General features: G+C 57.3%; 1 protein-coding gene across 1 annotated transcript in view; it reads right to left on the reverse strand.

Moving 5' to 3' along the window:
- CACNA1E (calcium voltage-gated channel subunit alpha1 E) overlaps positions 1-26,866 on the reverse strand; it is a 137,119-nt gene that overhangs the window by 55,219 nt on the left and 55,034 nt on the right. Inside the window, exons 6-9 of the mRNA XM_075760364.1 lie at positions 19,268-19,371; positions 18,292-18,444; positions 17,823-18,004; positions 3,329-3,432 (exon numbers count right to left, since the gene is read on the reverse strand). Coding sequence (XP_075616479.1) covers positions 3,329-3,432; positions 17,823-18,004; positions 18,292-18,444; positions 19,268-19,371 — 543 coding nt within the window. The remainder of the gene's footprint in view (positions 1-3,328; positions 3,433-17,822; positions 18,005-18,291; positions 18,445-19,267; positions 19,372-26,866) is intronic.

Here is a 26,866-nt window from a genome sequence, read left to right on the forward strand (position 1 = left end):
AACACTCCGTTCTCTCTCGGCGCTACAGCGGTTCTCCCTGGGAAGAGGTGCAGAGCTGGAGGTGCGTCCTGCCCCACCGCAGCAGGGTGGCTGGGTGACACCAACCTCAGGCCACGGGACGGCAGCAGGCAATGCTTGGCAAGAGTCTCGGCATCTTCCCGAGCTCCCAAATCCGCCGGCTGCCACGCGGCAGAAAACAGGGCGTTTCAGCTGATGCTCCATCCTCGCTCGCTCCCACTGACTCTCTTCTGCCAGGATTATTTCAGTAGCTTGTGTAGCTTTAAAAGCTGAGCAGTCACATCTCCTTGGGCTTCATACCTGCTCTCAAAGAGGAACAGGGCCAATTTTTTTTTTTTTCCTCTCCTGCTTTCAGTTAGAATTAATTGATCCATAATTGCACCCGTAGAGGGGGAAAGTTAATAGACGCAGTAATAAATGCCAAAGCCCCAGAAGAACTGACTCTCCAAAGCCCCTACCTGGAGCGACTCCATCTCCTCTTAATAGCGTCGCATGCAATTCCAGTGCGTGTGTGCGTGTTAGTATTTAGAGAGAAAAATCGAGGAGCCTAGGGATGATGGAAATAATTTCTTTTCCTCTCCCACATACTTTGTGCTTAGGAGCAGATGGATCCAGGCTGTTTACATCACGGAGGTCATGCCTCAGCTTAACAGTTGGGGAACCGACTGTTGGGAGAGATGCGCATCACAACCAGAAGATTGCTAAATCTGGGCTCTGGCAAACTTCTAATGGTGGCGAGTTAAACATAACAAATGTCCTTCTGCAGCCTCTTCGCATTCAGGACCTGGCCTGGGTGTTGGATTGTTTCCCCAAGGAAAACCTCTGCCGAGATGAGAGCAGAGAGGCAGCTCTGTGGCGGCTCGTGAGCCTGAACTTCGAGAAGAAGGCTGGAAATCCCGAGCGGACCTCGTTATTCGCCAGTGCAGATGGTGCAGTTTGCAAGCAACGTGCGTCCAGGTTTCCACAAGCGCGCTACCGGGAATCGCTGCTCACCACTGTGCCCTGACTTAACAGAGCAACCGAGATTTCAGCTAGCCGGCAACGGCCACGTGCCTTCCCACAAAGCACCGCTGTAACGCCGGGGAAAGCTTTCCTTCACGTGGAGGTGTTTCCGTGGAGCTCATCCCCAAAGCGACCTTCTCCTCCCAGCTCAGCCCAGGCGCAGGGTGTGCAGGGGGATCCAGCCAGACCCTGCCCGCTCATCCAGCTCGGAGGCTGGGGGATGGAAGGGTCACCCTTCCCCTTCCACAGCAGAGCCAAGTGCTCTTTTCCGGCACAAGAAGGTTTCAAGAACGGTTAAAAACAATAAAAACTAAGCAAGCAAAGCGAGGAACAAAACCCTTCTCGTCGCACTCAAGGACATGCATTGTTTGAGCGCTGAAGGACCTTCTCCTGTCTCGCGTCGCACCACTCTGTGACTCCCAACAGCAGTTGGGCAAGAGGATGCTTCACCACCGCCGAGGGACTGCATCCACCGAGCCACAGAGGACGCCTGCGGCCGTGGCCGGGCAGGAGGGCACGCGCGGTGGCCTTGCCGTCGGGTGGCAGAGCCCAGCTCGCTGCCTCCACTCACCTCGCTCAGCCCTCCAGGGAGCTGAGCAGTCACGCTTTTCCCTAGGTATCTGGCACGCCACGAGAGCATCTCCATTGCCAATTAGGCCACCCACCCACTTGCATCCTTCCCCAATACAAACCCTATTAGCGATAAACAAACAGTCGAAATGCCAGCCGGCGCCTGGGAAGAGCCCTAGACAATTCCATCCAATTTGGCGGGCGCAGGAACAGCTCTCCTCGCACAGTCCCGGTGCAGGCAAGCACCGAGCACGGACCAGGGCTCGGGCCGGGCGTCCCACCAGCCACTCTGCGGTCCTCTCGCCAGTGGCTGGCTCGCGGGCCAGAGCAGTGCTACCTTGCTGTGTCCCCAGGCTGCTCTCAGCATCGCACCAGCGCCAAAAGCCCCAATGTCTGCACACCACGCTACGTTAGCACGATTCAGCACTGCAGTAAGGGGCTTTTCCAGCTGCCTAGCTCCAAGCTTCCTAACTTTCCTTCTCCGGGCTTTTGTAGGAAAGTTTCTGCTTGACACTGACACCCAGTTGGACTTTGTTCAAAACCCCCAAAATAGATGGGGCATAAGAAATTAAAAAGCCACCCAACACTGCTTGGACATCTTCATCCTTGGTAAGAGCTCCCTGCCTGCGAGGCGGCGTGAAGCCCTTCCTGCAGCCTGTGCCCTGAGCCCAGACTGAGAGAGCGCTGGGGAAATTCTTCCCGCAAACAGACCCTGAAGCCCAGCCTGCCGGTCCAGAAGTGCTCCTGAAACCACCACCGTCACACCTGAACACACCGGGACACTTTGGTCAGTGACAGAGATGGCCAGGGCCAGTCTCCACATTGATCCCTGCTTCTAAGGGCTTTCCAGCATGGTGGCTTTTTTTTGTTGTTGTTCCCATGATGGGCAGTTAGGAAAAAAAACGACCTGCTGCTGGGCACAGGGTCCCCGCTGCCACCTGCGGCAAGGGCAGAGGACCCCACATCCCCCTCCCAGCGCAGGAGAGGGCATGCTCTCCCCATGCGCCAACTCCTGCCAGCGGTTGAGGATGGGCTGATGCAACCGCGGTTTATTGTCATGGAGACGAGAAGCCTTTTTCTCTACACACCCAGCTTAATGGCTTGGATTAAAACCTCCTTTCCCCTGGGCAGAGCAGAACAGGGACAGCTGCGTTGTCCCCACATCTCCCCCTTGCCCACGTGCATCCCCTACCCTCGCCAGTGCGCATCCCCCGCGGTGCCGGGCATGTCCTCCCGGCCACAGCCCCCCCAGCACGGAGGTTCCTCGCACCACTCCCACGCGTGCCCCGAACCCATCCCAACCCGTGCCCACCACGCTCCATCAGCCAGCAAACGCGCACCCCACTACAAACACATCCCGCACTCAATCACATTTCATAACACCCCCCCCCCCCCCGCCATGGCTCTCCCCTCCAGCAGGTCCCAAGCAGCCAGAAGATCAACACTGACCATTTCTTGCAGGTGACCAAAAACCATGAGCTCTTCAACGAGGCGAAACAACAAGAAAGCATCTTCAAGGCTGCCCCTTTCCTGGCTCCCCAGGGAGGGAAGGAGCTAAGCAGAGCCACGGAGCAATCCCTTGCTGTGGGGCAGGCAGGTGTGGAGGGGATGGGGGGAACCAGCTAATGGGGTTTGGAGGGGGACGACGACAGGGGCACGGCAGTACCAGGGGCCAACCTCAAGGCTTGGAGACATGCGACAGGCATGGCCTGGAGGGGAAGGACGGCATCTCGCTTACCCCGACAGCACTCCCAGGACAAGGTTGAGGACAAAGAAGGATCCAATGATGATGAGGGGGATGAAGTACAGCCAGTTCCAGGTGGCTCCTAAGGCATCATTGGTCTGGAGGGGAAAGAAAAAACACGTGTGACGTTATCTTCAACACCAGCACCCGGGCCAGAGGGAGGATGTGTAGCTTCGGCGCGGTGGCAATTGTCTCTCCAGGCTGACCACACCGGGCTCCTCAGGGTGATGTAGCCATGCCCAGACCCTGGTGGGCACCGGGCGCTGCCTGTGCAGGCATGCCTGCAGGGGAGCTCCCGTCCCGCGGTGCCCTGATGCCCCTCCTTGGCATCCTGCCCCAGCCAAGCTCTCCTCTGTGGTCTCCAGCCCTCAGCAGGCAGGACCGCTCTCCTCTGCCTCCTCCTACCAGCACCGCATGGACACAGAGGTTGTAAGACAGTGGTATAGTCAGAGGTGCGGGGCCCTGCCGCCCAAAATGGGGGTGCTGAGGGCACGAGGGCCACCCCGAGCGTGCGCCCCCCAGCAGCTTGATTCGGTGCTCCCCTACACATCCCACCGAGGCAGGGCAAAGCAGCCGCGCAGGAGCGGTGCCTGTCGAGCACAGGTGAAGGGGGAAAGATTTATAGGGTGCCTTAGGGACAGGGAAGCTGGTGACGATAAAGAAGAGGCAGCCAATGCTTGTCCTTCCATGCACGGTGGGAAAGGGGCTGGTGTGGACAAGCCCCACACCTTCAAATGGGCATTTTGCTGACGGCATCATCGCTAATATCTTGCAGACAGCCTCCCGCCCCGGGTGTGTTACCCCAACCCCGAGGAGCTGAGAACGGAGAGGAGCTCTAACGGCAGGGCAAAGCCTGACAGCTAAAAAGGCTGCCGGCAAGCCCTGCTCGATACCTCCAGACATTTATTCACCGAGGCTTTTAATAAAGCAGTGCCCCTCTGTACCTCACAGCCGCTTCCTAAGCCCCATTTGTCCTCCGGTGTCAGGCACAGCACACACGATGCCGGGCTGGAGGGTGATGCGGCAGAACGTGACTGTCTGGGGGAGGTGGTATCAATCTTGTTGCAATGAAAGACTCTTTCTCTTTTCTCTCTCTTCCCCCCTCTCCCCATGCTAATTAAGCCCTCATCTTCGTCTGAGTCATTAGCACCACGTCTCCCGGTCAGCCAGTGCAGGAGCCAAGACAAGGCTCTGCAAGGGGAGAAGCACATCTCCGAGGGGGAGAGAAAACCACCGCGCTGGAGTCTTCCTCGGGTGACCGAGGAGCCGGCGGGAACCTCAGCCAGGCGTCCCCCACCACCCTGACACCGAGCCCAAGGCGGGAAGGGTGATGCCAGCACATCCCACTGCAAGCACTGACCACAGCACCGGGAGGGGGATGCCGTGGGCAGAGACCCCAGCGCCGAGGAGCCCCTGGCACACAGCAGCAATCACAACTTTGAGGTTGGGGAAAGCATCTGGAAAGACTCATCACCCTCCTCCTTCCGCACCAGGGAAACCAGAAGACACGCGTCTTCTCAAGGTCTTGCACCTTTCAAGAGCCCCAGACCACCACCAGCCCCTTTCCTCGGGGCCGTGGGAGAAGCAAGCGCAGGGAGCTGGGAATGGTGCATGGGAATCGCACACAGCCAACGCTCCTCACCGCCCTCCAGAGACACCCAGACCACCGTGCTCTGCTCTCACAGCACCGTTTGCCACGACATTAGTCCTCAAGGCATCGCGCACCTCTCAGCCCAAGCTTGGCTGGGCTTCAGCTCCCTGCCAAGATGCTATTGGGTACCCGCCACCCGTGTCAGGATTGCTCGCCTTTGAAACTGGCTCCTGCCCAAAAACCACGGGCTTTCCCCAAGGTCCTTGGCACAGGGGATGCAAAACAGATGAGCTCCTTTCCTACAGGTGAACGAGACACCTTTCCCCAGGGCTGGGCCATCGCCACCCCTCCTTCGGCCTTCTCCTCTCCAGCAACGCTGAGCAGGAGATGGAGGGGGATACAGGGATGAGATGATGGAGCAGAGGGCAATTTCCCCAGGGTTATCAGCCTGCGCTACCACCAGCAGTGCCCAGACCACCTCTTCCCACTCCATTTTCCGGGCATGGCAAAGCTAGTGGCACTGAGGACCTGCAGCCAGGAAAGCTGAGGCAGGGGCTTGGCAGCACCCCGATGGGATGGGATCTGCGATCCCAACCTCCACGTGCATTTGGGTACCCAGATCCCATGGGGGTGGAGGTAAAGGGGACTAGAGAGATTTTAGGGGGTTTTGGGGGTTACAATGCCCAGTACCACTGACAGCCAGCAGCTCCATGAGGGGCACTGCTGGGGCAGCAGAGAGGATGGACCCCATGCACCCAGGGAACGGTCCCAGCCACCCAGGCCGATGCCAGCAGCCCCAGGAACAGTACTGCCCTGAGCAGCCACATGGGTCCCCCCGGCTGGTGCCAGCTTTGCTGGGATCAAACAGCCCCAAGATAAAATTTCCCAGGCCACATCCCAACACTCCCTACAAAACCAGGAGCCAGTGGCTCCAGCCTGTCATCTGGTACCTGCCCAGCCGCTCCAACTGCCAAAATTTGCCCACTTATTCCCCAAGGAGCTGTTAGAGTTGCTCCAGTACCTTTGCAGCACCCAGACTGCAGAGGTCCCAGCTGGGTGGGACAAGGGGGCTTGTTTGGGAAACACGAGGGGGGCTTGGCCTTTCACAGGTTCTGCATCTTCCACTGCTTCTCTAGCCCACAGGTGGAGAACATGACCACAAAGCGTCCAGTGCAGCAGGACACCAGCACACAGAACAGCGTGTGTGCATACACACACACACACACACAGAGAAGTGGACACATTCCCATCTCTCCACTTCCAAAGCTGAAGCACGTCTGCCCAGGGAACCGAAGGAACCGCCATGCCTGGCCGTGTGTCCTGTCAACCCCAATGCTCTGACACACACCGTGCTCCCCAGCTGGAGGCCAGCGGGTTTGCCTGGAGGGAGGACACGGACTGCCAGGGTCTCACAGAGTTGCTGAGTACAGACCCCCTCGTGTCACACAATCTCCCCCAGATTTTGTTAACTCTACCTTAAAATCTCACTATTCCTGCTGGAAGGCTCCTCAAGCAGATACTCTTAACGGCTGCTCTAATTTTCAGCCTGAATTTCTTTGTGGTCATTTTATATACCGTGCCATTCTTTTGTCAGCACTGGCCTTTGGCTGAACCAGCTCTTCTTCCCATTTCCCATCCCAATGTATTTATACATCGCGATCGCGGCCATCCCCAGCCTCTGCTTTGCTAGCCAAAGCAAGGTTCCTCCAGTTCTCTCTTGCGTGACAGGCTCTTCCTCCCTGCTTTAGCTAGTAGCCCCTTCCCCGCTCCAGTCCAGGCTCATCTCATGGTCCCTGGACGCAGGAGACCTGAGGGAACGATTCTGATGGGTCCCACTCCATCTCTGAATGATGCTACTGAGACTTTGCCATCCTGCGTGCAAACCTCCCTGCTCTTCCAGTGCACCGCTGGCCTGCGGTCACCCTGCGCTCACTCGCTCATCCCATCCTCCTCCACACTGTTGCTTCCCAATCAGCAAGACTTGGGTTCCTAGGAGATATCCTTACCTTTCCTCAACAAGCACACAGCTTTCCGTTTCTCACTGCATCCCACATCTCTTCCTCCAGCCCCCAAACTCCTTCAGCCCGGGGTGGCAGCCTCCATCCCCCCGGCTCCGGGAAGCCAGCCTAAGCTGGAAGCAGGAAAGCCCATGACTCATCCCCGAGGAGCCCCGCCGGTCACCACCAGCCACTACGTCCCCTCAACACCACCCAGCGCCATCCCGACGCTGCTCGCCTCCCTGCCAGCCTCGCAGAGCTCCTCTTCTCCTTCCCCTCTTCTCCACTTCATTAACACTTCCCCATAGCAAGAGCTTTACTACAAAGAGCAGCTCTACACGTTTCCAGGTCTCCGATGCCAGGTTAGCCTGGAGTGACCTACCTTTGGCAAACCCATGATTCATTTTCCTCTTTTGCCTTCCAAATCTGTTCCGAAATGGCATGCGATCGAGGTCAGGCTTACAGTCCTATTCCTGCCTGCCTTACTTTTTTTCCCCTCCTCCCCCCGCTTTTAAATATAGGCATCGCATTCGCTATTCTCCAGTCAGATGGTGCCTCCCCCAACTCGATGGAGTTGTTAAAAATACTTGTTACCAGACCTGCCATTTCATGTGCCAGCTCCCTCCAAGCACGGCGAGGGGGGGAAGCCATCCTGAGTGCCGGTCTGATGGGTGCGATGATCTTGGCGCTTGGCTTCCACATGGGCTGTACTCATGCCCATGTTCTCATTCTCACTATCCATCCCTTTTTGTTGACTCTGTCATGGTGTTGACCAAAAGCCAGGGTGAAATATCCATCTGTGCCCAAATCTCCCCAGCTGTCGCTTCACCAGGCCTTGCTTCGATCTGCAGAGGTGGGGGAACCGCTCGCAACCCCTTTGAGCATCCTTCACGAGGTCCGTGTCGGTGTGACTTTTAGCAGCTCCCGTAGCACTTCCCAACTTCTTTGGTGCCAGGATGTAGTTGTCTTGACTGAGCATCCCCTTTTCCCATCCCTTTGGGGGATTGTTTGTTCTTAATATCCCTCCATAGGCAGTGGTTCATCGCCTTGGTCCACTGTGCCTTCCCACTGGGTTTTTTTCCCCCTTTTGCTGAAGGTACCAGCAGGTCATCATGTGCAGAGGTCAGGGTAGACACAGGGAGCTTAATCCCCAAATAACACAAACACTGTAACTTCGTTAATGAAGACATCCCTGGCTCCTGCCCCGGCTCCCTGTGCAGCAGACCAGGTCCCATCGCTCAGCCAAGCCCTTTGAGAAACGGAGGAGCTGCCTGACAGCTGATCTGTGCTGCTTCTTCCCTTTAAGACAACCACCTTTTCGACATGCACCCCCCACCAGCCTAAACCACCACCACCTAAGCTCTCCCACGGCCTTCAGACCAAGAAATGTGTTTGCTGCTGCCTCCAGGCACACCCGAGACACCAACACAACCGGTGTGAGCTCGATGGTGAAGTCTAAGGAGCCACAGCTTCCCCAAGGGACTCCGCACCCAAGGGTGCTTCTCACACCAAGGCATCGGTGGAGAGCCCCAGCCGTACCCTGGCAGGAGCTGAACCACCGGACTCTCATCTCTGCCGTGGACACAACCCGTCCCGCTGCTGGCGAAGCCATCGAGCCTATAAATGACACCACCAAGGCGTGGGAACAGGACCCCCGTGGGGTAACGGAGCCAACACGGCGGGTCCCCACCCAGCAAAAGAGCCCCCCGCCGGCTCCTGCTTCTCAACCCCCAGCACGAGGTTATTGTTTCAGCAGCTATTGTGTTGTGGGTTTTTTCCCTTTTTTTTTTTTTTTTTTTTTCCCCAAAGGGCGGGAAAAGGCGCAGGGAGCTGCAAAAGCAGGTCTCACTCAGGGGGCCAGAAATCTAAAGAAATCTAAATATATACCCGAGTCGAATGCAAAGCACAAGCTCGCAGCCCACACGTACCCTCCCTCGGGCTGCGCTCACATGGGAAACTTTAGGATTTCTTTGCTATAGGGGAAGGGGGGGGGGGGGACCAAACCAAAAACCCCCGAAATTCTGTCTGTCCTACCTAAAAATAAACAGAGAGCATGTTCTGCCTGTGCAGGGCATCTTTAATGGTCACTCATTGCCCACCAGCTTGGGGAGGGGGACTGGGGACCAGGGCTGTGGGCACTCAACTCATTTGGGGAGCAGCAGGACGCAGGGAGCAGTTGGATTTCATTCAGACAGCGATCGACCCTTGTTGACTCTCCAGTGTCTAGTAACAGGGCTGGGCTCCCACTTCACGAGACCTCCAGCAGCACGGGTGGCCCCCTCCTGCTCTCGCTGTGGTCCTCTGCCAGCGATCTCCCACCCCACGGAGAGGTCCCGCAGGGACCCAGGGCTTTGCCTGCACCGCAGGCAGGCTTTAGCAGGCAGGGAGGAGGGGACCAAACAGTTCCAACCACCGCAGCCAGGCAGGAGAGGTCTGCCTGTCCCCTGGCTGCAATCCTAGCCAAGGGGGTTGGGAATGATGGGGAAAGCCAGGATCTCAGGAGGCTTTGCCCTGGACACGGTGCCTGCCTTCCCCAGCACTTCCCAGGGGCTTGCTGCCCAGCACAGGTGCAGAGCAGCCCTGCCGGGACAGCGGGTGTGAAGACTCCACAGTTCCCATGATTTGTACACCAGATCCTTGTCTTGGAACCCCCCGATGGGCTTTGTCTGGTGGTGACACGCACCATGCCCCCACCGTGGCTGATGCCATCCCTCCAGCATCACCTCCTGCAAAACCCTGACCCGCTTGCTCCTCCCTGCAAACCACAGCTGCATCCAGCCGAGAAACACACCCAGGCCAGCAGGAACAGCCTCCAAACCTCCATACCCCAGCAAAAAGGGGGGAAAAAAGTAAAAAAACCCAAAACCTTACAGCAGATTCCCTGGCCTAACCAGTTCCCTCAAGACCTCGACACCCGTTGCTGCTCTCCCCGGCGCAGTAACAGATCTCTTGCTTCCCTTTAATAGCAGTAATTTGATCTCCCGCATGCAGGACCATGCTTCACTCCCCACCAGCCCTGCCTGGTATCCATCAGTGACCCCGGCGCTCGACAAGATCTGAATGAAAATGTTTTGCTTTTCCAAATCAGGTTAATGAGGAAATTGGAACATTTCCTTTGCAGGGCCAGGGCTGGCCCGCGGCAGGATGCATCCTGCCACGGCAACGTGTCGGGGTATCCAGGCGGGATGGGCACCTCCTGCCCGATTCCCTGCCTGCAGCGCTGCCTTTCCCTGGCCCTGGGGTGCTCTGGGGTGCCGGGGGTAAGCGGCAGAGGCAGGAGTCCCGGCAGAGAGGCGCACGAAGCTTGGCGAAGGCCGCAGCGCGTGGGCACGCTTGCGTCCGTGCAGGGAAGGGGAAGGAGTGAGGAGATGGGAAAAAACTCAATATATTTCATTTTTCTGTTCTCTAAATGGAATGCAAAAAATGCATTGCTAGAAGCGTTACTAAAAATCAAGTGTTTTCAAAACATTTGCAATAGGCGTGGAGACCAATTTTTGTTCTGTTCTCTGAGCCACCGAGAAATTGCACCCAGGCGCCCCAGCACCCATCCGCAGACCCCGTCCCCACGCGTGCCCCCTCCTCCTCTCCCCCTAGCCACCCCTCGCTGTGACCCATCGGCTGCCCCCACCTCTGCTCCCGAACCCCCACCTTCCCCGTGCCCGGATCCCTCCCGTGCCTTGCCCAGCCCTGGATGAGGGCACCTCCCCAGCTGCCCCCGCAGGCAGGATGAACTTTTCCTGATGGAGCATTTGCAAAGCTCCGCAGCCTTCGTTACACCCAGCGCTTGGCTAAGGCAGCGCCGGCGTTCCCGGTGCAGATCCTCGGCATCGGGCTCGGACACGTGCCAGCGCTGCTGTCTTGGTGGCTGGACCCGGAGCCGCTGTGCTGCAGCGGGGTATGGTTTTGGTGGGACCAGCCTTGAGGCTGATTTTCTAATGGGACTTGGTGACTGCCAGGCTGGATCCCTGCTTTGTTTCGAGCACTCTGCAAGGCCAGAGAGTCAGCTCAGGCCCCATGAGATGTTTCCTACATGCAGAAACATCCCCAGCTCCAGCTGTGATGCTCTGGGGCAACAGACCCACACGCGACCTCGCTCGAGGACCCCAACTCGCCCAAACCCCCTCCCACAATCCAGCCCCCACGCACAGCAGCACGTGCACCAACGCAGAGGCGCGGAAACAGCTTTGCAAAGCCTCGTCGGCACAGTTTCCGCCACCAAACCTGCTCACAAAATTACAGACCCTGGCCTTAACAAAGACGAGCGACGGGAGCCAGGCAGCACCGAGACCCCCAGCCACCTCTCCTTCTTAAGCCCGGACTTTTTGGGCAAAGCCTGAGCATCGGTGCCTTCACCATCCCCGATCCTGTCGGCAGACGGTCTAGGAGCGAGACTTTCCCGCGCGGGCAGGGAGGAGGGTGTGGGCAGGGAGCTTTTGACAAGAACATGCCTGCAAAGCTGGGGATCCAGCAGACACAGTTTGTTTCTTGCTGTGTCATTTCAGCACACACAGACACACACAGAGGGAAACGGGAGGAAAAAAAAAAAAGGGGGGGGGGGGGGAAGGCAGGAACATTTGGCAAAAGCTGGCGAGGGTCTGGCTTTGCTGAGTGCGGAGAAAAAGTCGTTTCTTCCAAAGGGAGAAGAGGGTAAAGCAGGCCGGCTGCCGCACACGTGCCCGTCGGGAATGGGCTCCAGCACCCACGGCTGGCAGCGTGCGAGCTGCCGGCTCGAGCACCCACAGGAGCCATGTGGGGAAAAGCAGCTCATTTCCTTAAAAGTTAGGAAGGTTTTACACCTTCAGGGTGGAACTTGAAATCTCCTCGGTGAAGTCCCCGCTAACTTAACCGCATTTAAAACACTCAGCGTTTAATGTTTTGGAGGAAGAAGCAGGAAGGGGCTCTGTCCCACGGTGCCACGAGGGACGGGGACTTTTTGGCAGCCCCCGTGTCGTCCCCCCCAGCACCCAGCACGCCCCGCTTCACCCGCATGGCTGGGAGCCGCCAGGAATAGCTGCAGAGGCATTAAGATCTGTGCTTGCTACCGAGCTGCTAAGAGCACTGGGTGTTGATTAAATTTTCATACCTCCCTGACATGATATTTTTTGTGTTGCGTTTTAATTTAAAACATACAAGAAGGGACTCCTTTTCCCTTTGCAAGCATTCCAGCTTGAGACCCTGGCAGCGTCCCCAGGGCACAGAGAGCTAAAAAAACAAGTCGTTTTCCCCCTTTCGCTGTCTCCCCCATCTCCTTTGCTCTCCAGCCTCTCTCCCTCCTCCTCTCCCCAGAGATCACCTCCTTGCCAGGAGCCACCGTCGCCCATCACACTCCCAGCTTCTGCCCAAAGGAGCAGCAGGGCAGGTTCGGCCCCCGGCCATGGGACCACTGCTGTACTGAGCTCCTCCAGTGCTCTGCCCATCACCGCAGCGTCAGGGCAGGTGCTGTTGAACGGGGGCCTTTGCACCTCCAGCCCTCACCGCAGAGACCTTGCTCCAGGTCCATGCAAACCCCAACAGGAGGAAACTCCTCTCTGGTCAAGTGATTAATTTTGCTGGCCCCTGGCTGCCCCACGTAAAGCCAGGCACTGCCTTCGTTTTCCAAAAGGCAAGAGGAGAAACACACCCCGACCGACACGATGCTCAGGTCCCACTCACGCTGTTCACACGTAGGTGCTTCAGGGAGAGCTGCTGAGCATCCCCAGGGACGACTGTGACGCCCCGGGAATTTACGCCAACAAGCAATGAGCAATTTTGCACACACGGGCACGCACGGAAAAATAACTGCTTTGCAACAGATTCCTCCCGTGAGCCCCTCCAAGGCCACTCAACTAGTGCAAGCAGGGACCTGGCAGGGAGCAGGACAGCCGAACCTCGCACCCATCTCCAATCCGCATGCTCCAGCACGGCCAGTGAGCGAACACACCTCCCTTTCCCAGCGCCCCAAATCAGGGCTGCCTGAACAGTCCCCATCTCAAAAAGGATGGATGTTTCACCACGTTTGAAAACCAGGCTCAGGCAGAAGATCTCGGGTTTGGCGTTTCACGATCAAAACCAGCTCGAGGCAACTTTTGAAAACCCAGCCCCGCGCTCGGCAGCTCGAACCCCCGACCCGCGCGCGCGGTGAGGTTCATCCTTTTGCAGCCCACGTTTAGAGAAGATCCCAAAACACGGGGATGATGCCGGGCTCCAGCGTTCCCGCAGGGTGTCCTCCCCTTACACCCTCCTGGCCGCGGCGCCTCGGGCGTGCTGGAAGCACGTGGTGGTTGAGTCACGCTTGCTGCAAACCCCCTTCCTTGCAGCAGCAGCTCGTGTTTTAACAGCCGCTCTTTGCGGAGTGTCTGCAGCCGGGCTCTGCACGCACGGCTCACGCTTCGCGCCCAGCGAGCGCTTCTGCAACCGCCCGGCTGTTTGCGGGCGGCCGTTCAGCTTTGCACAGGGATGCAAGACCCGAGCGCCCCATCTCCCCCGAGGCTATGGCGCGCAGATCTGCCCACAACCCCTGCGTTTTGGCAGGTATTACGGAAGCTGCCAAGAACTCGATTCTCTTTTCCCCAGCAAACGCTCTCCTCCTGCTGCAAAAGCACCCAGAAGGCTCCCAGGCTCAGCCCTGGCATCTCCTAAGGCTCCCCGTACCTTTTCGCCCTCCTGCTTCCCTACAGACCCGATCGCTTGTGCTACGAGAGACCTGTTAGGTTTATAGCAAGCAACCGCGGCCGGCTAGCTCCCGTTAGGCTTTGCCATGCATTTTTAATTAGCGGCGCGGCTGCTCTTCCAGTGCTGCTTTAATGCACGTGCGTAGCAGGAAAATATTTTTACCCATCGTTGCAAACAGCCGCGGTCCTGTGCAAAGTTGGCTCTTTGCGTGACCCAGCTGCAGCTCGGTTACCGCTGCCACGCAGGCACTCCCGCCTGTCTGCACGTTGCTCCGACTCTCGGGACTTTACAGGATCAGGAGTTCAACCTGACGGCCGGATCCACGCAGGGAAACAGGCTTTCCCTGCCCAGCAGGCTCTGCTCCTCTGCACCGGCTGTGCTGCGTTGGTGAAGCGCAGGGAGCATCTCCCAGCACGAGCAGAGGGTGCCCGCGGCCACGGCTGGGCATTTGCCCGCGCCCGTACCCGTGGCCCTCTGCAACCGCGTGCAACCTCAGCAACCGCGGCAGCCTCCGGCCCCGTGAAGGAGAGAGACACGCACCAGAGCACCGCTCCGGGCAAAGCACCCGGCCAGAGCAGGCAGGACTGACCGCTCTCCCTGCAGAGCCCCCCACGTGCCTGCCACGGGTGGTTTTCTTCCCATCTCAGGCCCCGGCAGCGTTTTGGGGGGGGGGGGGGGGAAGAGGAGAGTGGCAGCTCCCCACACGCCAGGCTCCTCCTCGCTACCTGCAAGCACAGCGGCCGAGCGCTTCCGAACGGGAAAGCACACCAACAAATCGCAGTGAATAAATACGGCCCCTCGAGTCGGCGTTTCGGAGGAAATCGCCATTTCAAACTCCTCTCCTGTTTGCTCTCCAGGACCGGGGGAGCCGAGCCGAGCACCCAAAGCCACCGGCACCGCCGAACACCCGTGCCGTGCCCGGCCAGCCCCGCGGCACGCACCGGCAGCCCCTCACCAGCCCCGCCACCCCTTCCCGCATCCCAGCATCGCTGTTTAATGACAAAACCGCGACCCGGCCCCTGCCCTGCGCAGTCATGCCAGCAGAGGTGGAGAAGTAGGACAGCGAGCCTCTTTGCCAGCGTTATTTTTCCCTCTGGTCTCTACAGAAATCAGGTTTGGTCTCGAGCCAGCCCAGGGACGGGGCATCTGCTCCAGTGTAAGAAGAAAAATTAAATTCTCCTTAGCCCCTGTTTTGGACTGCAGAGACAGCCAGAGGACCACAAAGCCAAAACTCCTCTCTGAAAGAAATTAAAGTTCTTCAGACTCCCAGGGACGGGAGCTGGAAAAGCCATAACATCCTACAGTTTAAGGCTTTGTCTTTTTTTTTTTTCTTTTCTTCTTCACACCCCCCCTTTCCCCCCCCCCCTTTTTTTTTTCCCCCTTTTTTTTTTCACCCACACTGTGATCCCTACCTAGCAAGACAGCATTTCACACAGGCAAGGCTGATGAAAACAATGCAAAAGGCAAACACATCCAACTGCAATAACACACGTGGAAAGTACCATGGGGCCAATTAGTTTTTTGTGATGCCATCTACAAATTCCAGGAGCCACGCTTCTAGTCCCGGCAAAATTGTGGAAAAAAAATGGCTCTTAAATCACGATACAGTTACACAGGGGAATACCATAGTAAGCAATTTCTTTGAGAGATCGTTAAAGTGGCTTTCCTGCGATCTCCCTCTCCTCTGCAAGGCTGCAGTGTTAACCTGCAAGGCTGCAGCCTCCCATCGCTCTACTCCGGTGGGCAAACAGAGTGTCCCCCACTGATCCCCCCAAACCTGGGCCATGCGCTGGGCAAGGTCTACGCTGGAGAGCAGCCTGGCCTGGTTTGCTGCTCCACGTGGTGAAGGTGATGGAAGAGCATCCCAGTGGTTTTCCACCCCTGCCCAACTCTCCTCCAGCATCACCCAGGGACCACATCCCCCATGTTGCACGCCTCATTTTTCTGTTTAAAAAAAAAAAAACCACAAAAAACCCCCCAAAAAAACAAAAAAAAAAAAAAAAAGAAAAGGTACAAGCCCATTTTGCTGCCTCCAAGCAGCAAACGGCCTGAGCACCCATAACATTTGTAACCTAGGGGCACCCTGTGAGACTGCCGGTGTCCCTGGGGAGGGCGGGAGGCGCAGCCCGACGGTGCTGGGAACAGCATCCATCCCTTCCCACCTCCCAAAGTGAATCAGCAGCATTTTACTACCGAGGCCCCGATCCTCATTCAATTAAAAGCCAAGGAAGGTCCTTAATCCTTTCCATTATAAGTAAGTAATAGCTGGTTCTTTGCGGAGGAGCGGGAAAGGGAGGCACCTTACGATCCCGGCCGTTGGGGACACCGTGACAGAGCGCGTCTGCCCGGCATTGCGACCGCTGCTGGGAAGAGCATTCGGATACCGGGGCTGTGGCTCCCCAGGAGACCTGGAGAGTCCCCAGTTTAGCAGCTGCAGTGGTAAACAGGGGATCCCGCAGAGCGGGTCCTGCGGAGCGTGGTTTTCTGCGCTCCCAGCAGTATTCCCCATCTCCCCAGTAAGATCCAGACGGCAGATCAGCAAATCCCAGCCACTGAACGGATCAGCTCCAGCCTTCCCAGCACAGACATCCCAAACAGCAGGACACCAGACTTTCTCAGGAACCAGTGACACAAACCCTTGAGGTCGATCAGACCATAAATTCCCCGTCCACATTGCACCCTGGCTCCTCGCACACCACAACCGGAGCTCTAGCACGGGGACCGCCGCAGCTGATCGCTGCAGGCACCGAAGGACGGCGAGAAGGGAAGCAGCCCCTGGGTTTTGCAGAAAGCCGGTCATTAATACAAGAAAAAAGGCGCAGGGCAGGTCGCTGGTGCCTGCCGCAGGCAGCGCTGGGCACGCACGGACTGCCGCACGGCGATGTGCGCAGGCAGCAGCTGCCTAGCCACGTTAAAGGCAGGGGAACCACGCGGCCGGGCAGGAAAAATCACCTTTCCCACTATATTCAATTATGCCTGGGCAATAAGCGCTGTAGTTAAGTCTCTAATCCCATTGATACACCAGAAACAGCCAAGAAATGTTCTTTTTTTTCAGTCCCAGGTGGTTCAATCCTGCCTAATTGTCCCACCAAAGCAGCAAGATCCTGACACCGCCATCGCCTTTAGGAAGAGGCTAACCAAGCCCTTGCCGTGAACTCTTTCCTTTCTACCCCAGTCTGGGTTTCGTGGTCAGTTTACCCACAAACATCATCCTGCACCCCCAGAAGGACCCTGGGATGGATGGAGCAGGAGGAGGACCCCAACACTGGCAGCGCAGTGCCTTTCCCCGGGGTTAAAAACCAGCCTTTCTGCTCATGACAAAATAGCTATCGAAGCATGTTTCCCCATCACAAGCCATCTAATTTGCCTCCCACAGAGCAATGCCGCTCTGCAAATCTCCAGGCATTATGGGAACCAGGGTATAAAAACATTCCCGGTGCAATGACGCCGAAATCGATGCTGAAATTAGGCTGGGAACAGAACTGGCATAGTTGCTTCTAGCCCATAAACTAAAATGTACATATACAGCAAATCACCCACAACAACATCGCACTTTGTGATCGCCTGTAGCTTTTTTATTTTCCTGCTTCCAGCTTTGCCCCCAAATCGCTCCCTGCATACCCCAAGGGCTCGGGCATCGGCAGCTTCAAGCAGCTGCAAACCACAGGAACCCAGTCCGGCCATTCCCTGCTCCCTCAGCACCAACAGACGTTTGCAGCACAAATACCAAAGATCTCGGCTCCCTGTCGGACACCAAAATGCTTCCCCTGTCCCAGGGAGGGGGTCCGAACCCAGCTCCGGGGCTTCCCAAGGCCACCGCAGGGATGCAGGCACATCCACCGCCTGGTCCGCAGGGAGAGCAGTCGAGCAGTGCCCAGAAACCACGGCCCCTCTTACGGAGCTGCCCCGGGGAGCGCAGGAGGCAGAGCAGGGAAGGAAGGAAGGATGCGTCCCCAGGGACAGCCCTCGAGCGGGAGGCTTGCTGCAGCCCATGCCCACAAGGTTTTGCTCTCTGGTTGCACAACAAGCCCAGAGATGGGGGCCAAGCTCTTAGAGCCCCCCCTTTGCCCAGAGACGTGGAGCACATGCCTCTATTCCCCGTCTCCCGCCCAAATAGGAAGGACTGATCCCATCCCCATCACAAAGGAAATTCAGCATCTCACAGGCTTCCAGGACACGGAAATACCTTCTCTGGCTCCCTATCCCCATGCTCGGCTCCCCAGAGAGACCCCAAAGCAGCGCTACTCACATTGTACAGGACTGTGGTCCACCCTTCCATGGTGATGCACTGGAAGACGGTCAACACAGCAAAGAGGATGTTGTCGAACTGCGTGATCCCATCGTTGGGACCGATCCACTCCCGGCACTCATAGCCTGAGGGGCAACCCTGCACCCCGCAGGGATGGGGGGGGTCCAGCTCCTCTAGTTCACCTGCGAGCAGAGAGCAGAGGTAAGAGAGAGGCAGGGGACAGGCAAAAGCCTGAATGCAGACGGGCTTGGGACAAAGCAGGGGACCCCACTGAGACTAGCCCTGGCTGCACGCAAACTACGCCCGTAAGAAATCGGGACATCCCGAACACAGCCGGGTGATGCCTGGCGTGCACGAAGTAAAATGCAGGATCTTCCCAGCCCTGGGCTTCCCGCAATAGCAGCGTGCACTTGCCCCAGCTGTTTTCTGCCCGTGGGATACAGCGTGGGTGCAGAGCCCTTCTCCCCACCTGAATTGTTTGTGTAGCAGGCTCGGTGCAGCTTCCCGCTGTAGAACTCCAGGCCGATGATGGCAAACATGAGGATAGCGAAAAAGAGCAGCAAGCCGATCTGGAGGAGAGGCACCATGGCCTTCATGATGGATTTCAGCACAATCTGCAGGCCTGGGAGGGGAAAGAGAGAGCACAGCTCAGCACGGGGATGCAAATCCCCTGCTCCGGGCACATCCATCCCGCCCCTAGCAAGAGCAGGACGGTGAGCAGAGAGGACGGACAGTCACCAGACAGACTCAAGAGGCCAGCACAGCCTGGAGCATCCCTTTAGGCAGGTGAGGACCACGGAGGAAAGCACGGTCCCAGGGGGAGCAGGGAGGGCCAGGCTGCAGAGCAAGGCTCCAGGAGAGCTGATTTCTGGCACTGGTCCCCGCTCTGGTGTCCTGCCTGTCCCTGTCCCACCTGGGCTTGGTGGGACATGGCCCACACAGCTCTGTCCCCCAAGGCACGGATCCAGCCCAGCCTGCGCCCAGGGCAGGAGGGACGGGAGGACCAGTGTTGGCACCAGCCTAGTTTCTTTATTTATCCCTGTACCGGCAGATAAATCTTGCAAAAAACCAAAATCTCCCCCAAATAAACCTCAGTCCTGAAAGGATCCACCCACCGCCTTCTGGCCAGGGAAGCGGAGCTGCCGGCAGGTCCTGGCGAGCCAGCGATCCCAGCCTGGTGCTGGCACAGAGCGGGCTGGACGGGGGGAAATGCCACCCGGGGACACCAAACACTGCCATCCTACAGTGCCCTCCCCTGCGGGCTACCCAAGGGGGGGTGGGAAGATGGCATGTACGATCCCCTCTACATAGGGAGGTTCATCCCTCTCTTCCCTGATTGCATCCTACATCTCCGAGGTGGCACGAGGACCTCTCTCACTCTGAAGGACACCAGGGACGGATGCAGACGCCCCAGGAGGAGGACCAGGAGCATTCATCCAACTTACTGGGAATGCCCGAGACGAGCTTCAGAGGTCTGAGCACACGCACGGCCCGCAGCGTCCGCAGGTCCACGTGGGTGTTGAAGTGCGTCCCAGCAGTGGCGAGGATGCTGTGGGCAGACAGGGAGAGAGCAGAGTTACCCCGGGCAGGAGCCACGTTCTCACGCCAGGCCGTGGGGAGCCACGAGGGCAGGTACAGAGATTCCACGCATCCCAAAACTCACGTGCCAGCCAGCCCCGTTTGACGCTGGCATCGAACATCATGGGCCGCTCTGGCCAGCCAAAGCCACCCGGGGGCCACCAAAACCCTAGCAGCCCCCCATCAATGCCCTGCACGCGCCAGGACGGCTAGGGACAGCCTCACACCGCAGTGCTGGTCATCACCCACGCCGTGCAGTCGACGCTGCAGAGGTAGTGCTCGTCACAGCTGCGTGGGTTTAAAGTCCCTCCCAGGCAGGTGGCACGTGGACCAGAGATGGTGCCTCAGAGCTGGGGGTCACTCCCGTGATGGTCACCCAGGCTCCCCTGGCAGCACCTCATGCCATCAGCTGCTCTGGCTTTTTCCATGCGTGAAGCTGCCTTAGAGTCCCACCTCTGGGACCACTGAGAACGAGCCGAGAACCTCACATGCATTCAAAAATCTATAGTAATAAAAGTTTGATGACCTTGGAAGGCAACCAGCAGGCACAGGAAGGACTCCAGAGGTTTTCTTTTAAAACACAAAGATTTTTTTTCAAGCTCATCTCTGGAAAACAAACTGGGGCAGAAGGGAGCTGGTGCACATGGAGTCCAGCAGTAGAAATACTCAGGGCTTCAGAACCCGCCGGGGGGACGGGAACGGTACGGCTCGGGGATGCCGGCAGAGCCGGAGGATGGTGCCGGAGCTCGTGGCCTCCTCTCCCGTCCGGGCTCGGGCCCCAGGTGCCGGGCGAAGAGAAGGAGGGAGGGCTGCAGTAGAGGAGCAGGGGATGGGAGAGGAGGGGACGGGGAGGAGAGTGGGACAGAGGGAGGCAGCAACCTCAGGGCTGTTTGCAGCAATCCAAAAACCGAGGGAAATTGGGTCATTGTTCCACTAATTCATCTAATTACAGGCCAGAGCAGCTCTCTGGTGCGCTGAGCAATTAGCACTCTTTCTCTCCCCCTCTCCCCGAGGTACGCAGGTACCAACCTGCCCCTCCAGAAAGGCGGCTGGGTTTCCTAGGATACCCCGGCAGCAGAAATGCTCTCGCGTCAGCAAACCAGGTTGTTTCGACTCCTTTTCCTAGCCTCCTCTTCCTCCCTGCCTCGGCGCAGGGGGTCAGCTGCAAAGCCTGGCCCCAGCCGCGGTTGGGATGCGTCGCCCCGGCGTCACCCACAACTCCCCGCATATCAGGCCGCTTATCCCCGATATATACGGGTGTCTTTTACCCGCGATGGCACTTTCCCTTTCTCCCATCCCCCTTGGGCACAGTGCCCATGCCCCAGCCCTTGACCAGCCCCTGCTACCCACGGGGCTGACGGGAGAGCAGAAAAGGGACTTAATTAAGTCAGGAGCACCCAGAGCTGCGTTGTTAAATTGGTTGTAAGATCAAAATCAATAAGTGTGATAAAGCACAGCCGCTCGGCAGCACGTGGGAGAGAGAAGGGCACGGGCGCTTTCATCTCTTTCACGCAACCTGCCAGCGAGAGCAGGGTAACCCAGCGCTCCCCAAAACGCTGGCGTAGAGGACACACTGTGCTCAACGTCGCGCTGGAGATCCCGAGACCCTCCTTCAGCTTTTGCTCCTCACATCCCAATGCCTGGTGTCCAACCAGCCTCCCAAAGACAACAGGGGAAAGGCATTTATTTGCAGTCCCTGTGCTGACTCCAGCTGGGGTCGAGCATCTCCAGGAGACCAGGGATGCTCCCGGGCTGGATGCAAGCTCCAGCCCTTCTCCTGAGGACTCGCCGACGCACGTCCCGTGCTGTGAAAAGCCCAACTTGGCAGAGTCCTGGCAGCAGAGTGGCATCGACAGCTCTCTCCTACCACCACGGAGCAGCATGAGCCGTGGTCCTAGGGAGCCAGGCAGAGCGATGGAGGTGGAGCCGTCGTTGCTCCCAGCCCCACCGCACATCTCCTCCCCGGGGCAGGACCGTCGCCGGCTGCCCGTCGCAGCGGAGAGGAGCAGAGCTCCCCGGCTGCAAAATTCTCCGCTAACCCAGATTTGTTTGAAGGGCTCAGGAGCCGTCGCGCCGAGCCTTCAGGCAAGGTTTGGGCGATTTCAGGGCACTACTTCCCAGCGCTCTAAATTAGCTGCTAAGAATGGGACTCCTCTGTGGCAAGGTGACATGCTCCTTGTCCTCGCTGGGGGACGAGGGACATCACAAGCTCTTTTGGAAGGAGGTTTGGACAGATCACCGGAGCGAGGTGGTTGCGCTGCCGAGGTGTCTCCCGACCCGTGATAGAATGATGACCCACCGCTACGAAACAGGCGCCTGCGCATCCTTCTGCGGGCACAGCCGCGGCCCCCGGCGAGGGCGGACGCACCGGGAGCACACGCTGCTGGAGCTGCTCCTGGCAAACCCATCCAGCCCAGAGCCCCTGAGCAGGGTCTGAGCAGCCTCGGACCACCCTTAGGATCAATCGAGGTGGCTGGAAAAAGCCAAGCAAGCTTCCAGGCGTGCAAGGATGGCTCCTGTCTGCCTTTCCCAAGCCCTTCAGTGGCTCTAAATTAAGAGACATCACCTCTCCCCAAGAGCCGGGCTTCGCTGGTACGCACAGACACCACCACCACTTCACTGCTAATAATAAATACAACACTCAAAACACACCCTCCTGCTTTGGACTTCAGCATCTCACCTGTTAATTGCTTATTAACCTTCTACGCGTGCCGTTTTATTATTTTTTTTTCTGAGAGCCACCCACATCACCCATCACGACCAATTTCTGATTTATTTATCGACACACATTAAGGTTTCTTACAGCTCCTCGGGATGAACGGCGCAGAGATGGGACTCAGGCTGTGACAGACCTTTGTGCTAACATGGGGCGGCAGCTCCGGTATCTGTAGAACAATTTAAACCCTTTTCGAACCCTTACAATATCCACGTCTGATGTGCTAATAATTATTCTTTATTTTTAGGCAAGGACCCAAACTAAAATTACATCTCACCATCCAAGTTATTTGAAAAAGCTGCCAGATTGGGCTATAAAAATCCCAATGATCTCATGCTTTTCATCATATGTACTGGAGAAAAAAAAAAGAAGGGGAAAAAAAAAAGTGAAGGCGTTTTTATAGGTCACCCAGGCAAAGGGGTTAGTTTTACTTCTTCAGAGGAAAGGGGGAAGAGACTTCAGGTGAAGAAAAGAGCAGAGAGGAGCTATTGGAAGAATGCAAATGAGAGAGGAGGCAGGATGGGAAATATATGCTAATCCCCAAAGTATAATTGAATAGTGAGCAATCACCGGCAGACAAAAACATGCTTTCGGGGGGGGAAAAAAAAAAAATCCAGTGCTTTGTGTTTGCAACCAGGATGATTATTTTATTTTATTTATTTACAGGCTGCGGAGCGAAGGGCGAGCTCCTGCTGGGCCCGCCGCACCTGCAGGCTCTGGGGCTGGCTGCCGGCAGAGCGATGCTCAGCCCTCGGGCACCGCTCCAGCTCGCAGCAGCTGAGCAAAGCGCACGCCCTCGCCTCCAGTTGAAGACCTGCACCTATGGATTTCTTTTCCCAGGGGTGTGGGGGGGGGAGGAGAAAAAAAAAAAAAGGAAAAAAAAAAGAATAATCACATTTAAAATGACTCTCTGCTCTTTGGGACTTGGCAGAATAAAGCATGAGCAACGCTTGATGACCCTGCCTACACAAAGCCCTTTCACTAGCACAGAGCCAGCACCGAATTCAGGCACTATCGCACACTACAGCGCCCAGCGTGCTTCCGCTGCCCCGTGCCAGGGGCTGCGCGTCGCTCCCGTCCCTGTCACCCCATCGGGAGCGGCACCCGCAGCCCCGAAGCCTCAGCTCTTGGGGACAGCACACGCAGCCCCGGGACGTGCTGCAACGGGCGTCGCGTTGGGGACCCCAAGCAAAGGCTGAACACCCAAAGGGTCACCCTCAATTCATCGCCCCCACCCCAAAGTGAGCATCCCCTCCACCATTTCCATCGGGGACCGCTGCGGAGGCGCGTGCAGACAAGCCGTCCCAGGAAAGGGCAGCTCCCGGGCTCTGGGTGGAGGAAGGGATCGGCCGAGACAGGCTAATCTCAGCTCAAAATCTGGGGCAGGGAGGGTGCTGGCTGGCTGGCTGACGTGCAAATTAATATTTATAATTAAGTGGAAAGGCCCCTGAGGGCCTGCACTGCCACCTGACTCTACGAGGGAGACTAGTTCATAATTAATACACTGGTCAAACGGCTCATGGAAAGTAAGTTACCTGATGAATTTACCCCATTCTTGCCCTTTTCTGCTGGTGAATCCCTACCCTCTCTGCAGACATGTCACGAGGAGCAGGATGTCCTGTAGGCTCTTGGGTCCAAACCCCGCTCGAGGCAGGACCAGTGGGATCGGGTCACCCACCCCAAGGATGCCCCAGCAGAGCGCAGTGCTCCTGCTTTTGGGATGCCAAGGGACAGGGACACAAACCAGGTCCAAGTCCTACCCTCGGCATAGTTCAGAGCAACCTCAAAGCCTCCATCATCTTCACTTGGTCTTTCTAGGTTTCGGGGCCATGACACAAGTGGATTGCTCTGCTGCAAAGCTGCTGATCCCATCTCTCCTGGCAGCTCTGAGAGCCCTGAACTGGCACTGGTGACTCCCTGCAAGCTGTGATGAGGGTGAACACAAAACCTGCCTTCACCAGCCTTCAATCTAGGGGGAACAAAATGATCTCCCAGGCCATTTCCTCCTGGAGAAGCCCCCAGGATCTGGTGCCTGAGGGAGCATCCCCTCTGCACCCTGCGAGCTGACCGAACCCCGCGCCTCCCTCCTGCCTCCGGCCCCCGCGACACCTCTCAGCGGATGCGGGATCCGTCAGGGGGAGGAGATGCTGGACCTGGTGGAAACCTAAAGTCATTGCCAGGAGGTTGGAGAGCTGGTCCCGCACAGACAAAAGCAGCACAGGTGACCATGTACCATGACAGGAACTGTCTATATTCATACCAAAGGAGAGGTCTGAGACCCCAGGGATATCCACCCAAGCCTGGGTGATACCATCTCCCCCCGTGGGAGGATGTGGAGGAAAATAGCACCTTTCCCCCTCCCTCAGACTTCTACCCTGCAACTCCTCTCCCGGAGCGAGGTCCAGGGCAGTGCAAAGAAACGGCACGTGGGGACTTTGCGGCTTGGCCCCAGGCTTTTACCCCCCGGGAGGACGAGGGCTTCCCCTCAGCCCCGGAGCTCTGCAAGGGTGTCGGGGGGAGGCGATGCTCCCGGGGACCAGCAGCCGCCTGGGAGTGGGAAGGACTGACTCACTCCGGGAGCCGGGAGGGACGGGACGCAGCACACGAGCGGCACGTGGGCCGAATCCTGCGCCGGAGGACGGCAGGATGCTCGTCTTCCCCACAACCAGAGCCGTGGGTCTGCCTGCCCAGGGGTCACCCCGTGTGCCCCCCCCCCGACCTGTCCTCTGCAGCACAGAGCCTTTTCCCTCACCCATCCCATCCTCTCACCGCAGAAACGGCGCTGCCCTTTGTACAAGGTGCCGATGTCAGGCACGTCCCATCGCCGTGGCATATGGCACATGAATCATTCACAAAGCTGGGGAATTAATTATTCATCCAAACGAAAGACCAAACACTTTACTAATTGTCCTGGAAGGAAAGAGCTGGGAAGGGGGTGGGAGATGGGGCAGGCATCAGGTTGGAGACCAGTGCCGTTCATGAAAGGAAAAGAAGGGAAGAGGGAAAAAACACCTTGTCTGGTGTGATCAAAGCATTGCTCCACTTTTGGACTCGGGGTTGTCTCCTTACTGGTTTATCCTATAGGATACAACACTCCTTGCAACAGTACAGGCTCCAGCAGAATAATCATGTCAGGATGCTACACTTGTGCTCCCTCCTTTCCCCCTTCATCTCTGGACCTCCAAGAGCAGAAAGACCAGCTAAGACACACAGAGCTGGGATTGCACAAGGTGCACTAAATACCAGGGGGCAAAGCGTCCTCGTCTCTGCCATGGGGGAGCCCAGGGGAATGGCAAAAAGGGCACCGGGCACTCTCCAGGACAGTCATCCCAAAATCCAGGCAGCGCTAGAGTGAGCGACGACCTGCCCTCCTCATCCTCGTGCTCACGTTGCAGCCACGCAGCGGAGAGGAATGCAGCCTCCCAGGACCCGCTCTCCCCTCCTTCGCCCCAGCCATGGCTGAAAATCCGGGCAGGGGCGTGCGCGGCATTTCACCAGGAGGTCAGAGGGAGAGGCAGGGCTCGTGGCTGCCGCTCGCCTTTGCGGGGAGAGGACTTTGGTTCTCAGGCCAGCCGTCAGGGCTCGGAGAGCCGGGCTTTCCTCCACCGCCATGGGCTGGCGACCGGCCGGTCGGCAGGGCAGGCACGGCAGGCAATCGTTCATTCCTGCCTTCCCTCGGCCACGCTCTGCCCCACAAAATCACTTAATGAAAACCACAGTGCCCAAGGGCTTCACAAAAGGCATCTAGGTGTAGCGGCTGTTATTAAACCCTCCGAAAAACCCTGACGCCAGCTCTTCCTTTTAGTGACGCCACTGTATTTATCCCGGTTTTTACAGCGGCTGCTTCCCCGGCTCCTGAGCAGCACAACTTCACAAGGGCCTTTTGATTTCCATTTTGATTCCCCCCCCCCCGTTGTTAGAAGTGTTCCCCCACCCCTTCACCTCTCACGTAACATGTTATTGTATTACCGCTGCAACCGCTATAAAAAAAGCCAGCGCGGTGCTATGATGCTCAGGCATTGGAGTGTGTGAAGCGCACACCCACCTGGATATTTGCAGAGGGAGTTTAACCCTTCTTTATCCATGAGCGCCTTCCGATACGGCGTAGGACAAGGCAGGCTGGTGTAGGGTCCTCGTTCTCTATTCGTTACACTCACGACACCCGGGAAGAAGTTGCCGATGGCTCCTTCAACCTCATCCTATCTGCCCACCGATTAAGAAGTCACCAAGCTCCCACCGCCCTTTTCTGATCATTTCTGAGCAATTTTCTACTTTTTGGTCCAGGACACGCTGCATCGAGCCGGTCACAAACCCAGCTTCAGCACCCAGCCAGCTCTGGGTCACGCACGGGCAAGGCGAGCATCCCCAAGCCCCAGGGGACACACAGACGTTCTCCCTCCTCGGCTCTGCCTCACAACGAGCGAAGGTATTTTATGCATGTTTTTGGAGAAAAATATTTTTAGCTGAGGAAGAATGGGCTGTTTTTTTCAGGCAGAAATGATGATTTGGAAACCACAGGTTATAAACAGAGCAGGTTTACAAATGTGACTATTAGTTCCCCAGTGGAAGCTTTAGCATCAGGGAGTTTTAGGTGGGCGTTGATTTCCACTGAGATGAAATATCTGGATTTATTGACACAAGAAGCAAACACCAGTTGAACCCAAGTCAGTGCCATCCATTCCTGCACAGGGTCCCAGGAGGCCGCTCACGGCAGTAGCCCCTCGTTAGGCTAATTTACACCAGGGAGAGC

Source organism: Balearica regulorum, chromosome 8 (genome assembly GCF_011004875.1).
Source record: "Balearica regulorum gibbericeps isolate bBalReg1 chromosome 8, bBalReg1.pri, whole genome shotgun sequence".
In the NCBI taxonomy this organism is placed as follows: domain Eukaryota; kingdom Metazoa; phylum Chordata; class Aves; order Gruiformes; family Gruidae; genus Balearica; species Balearica regulorum.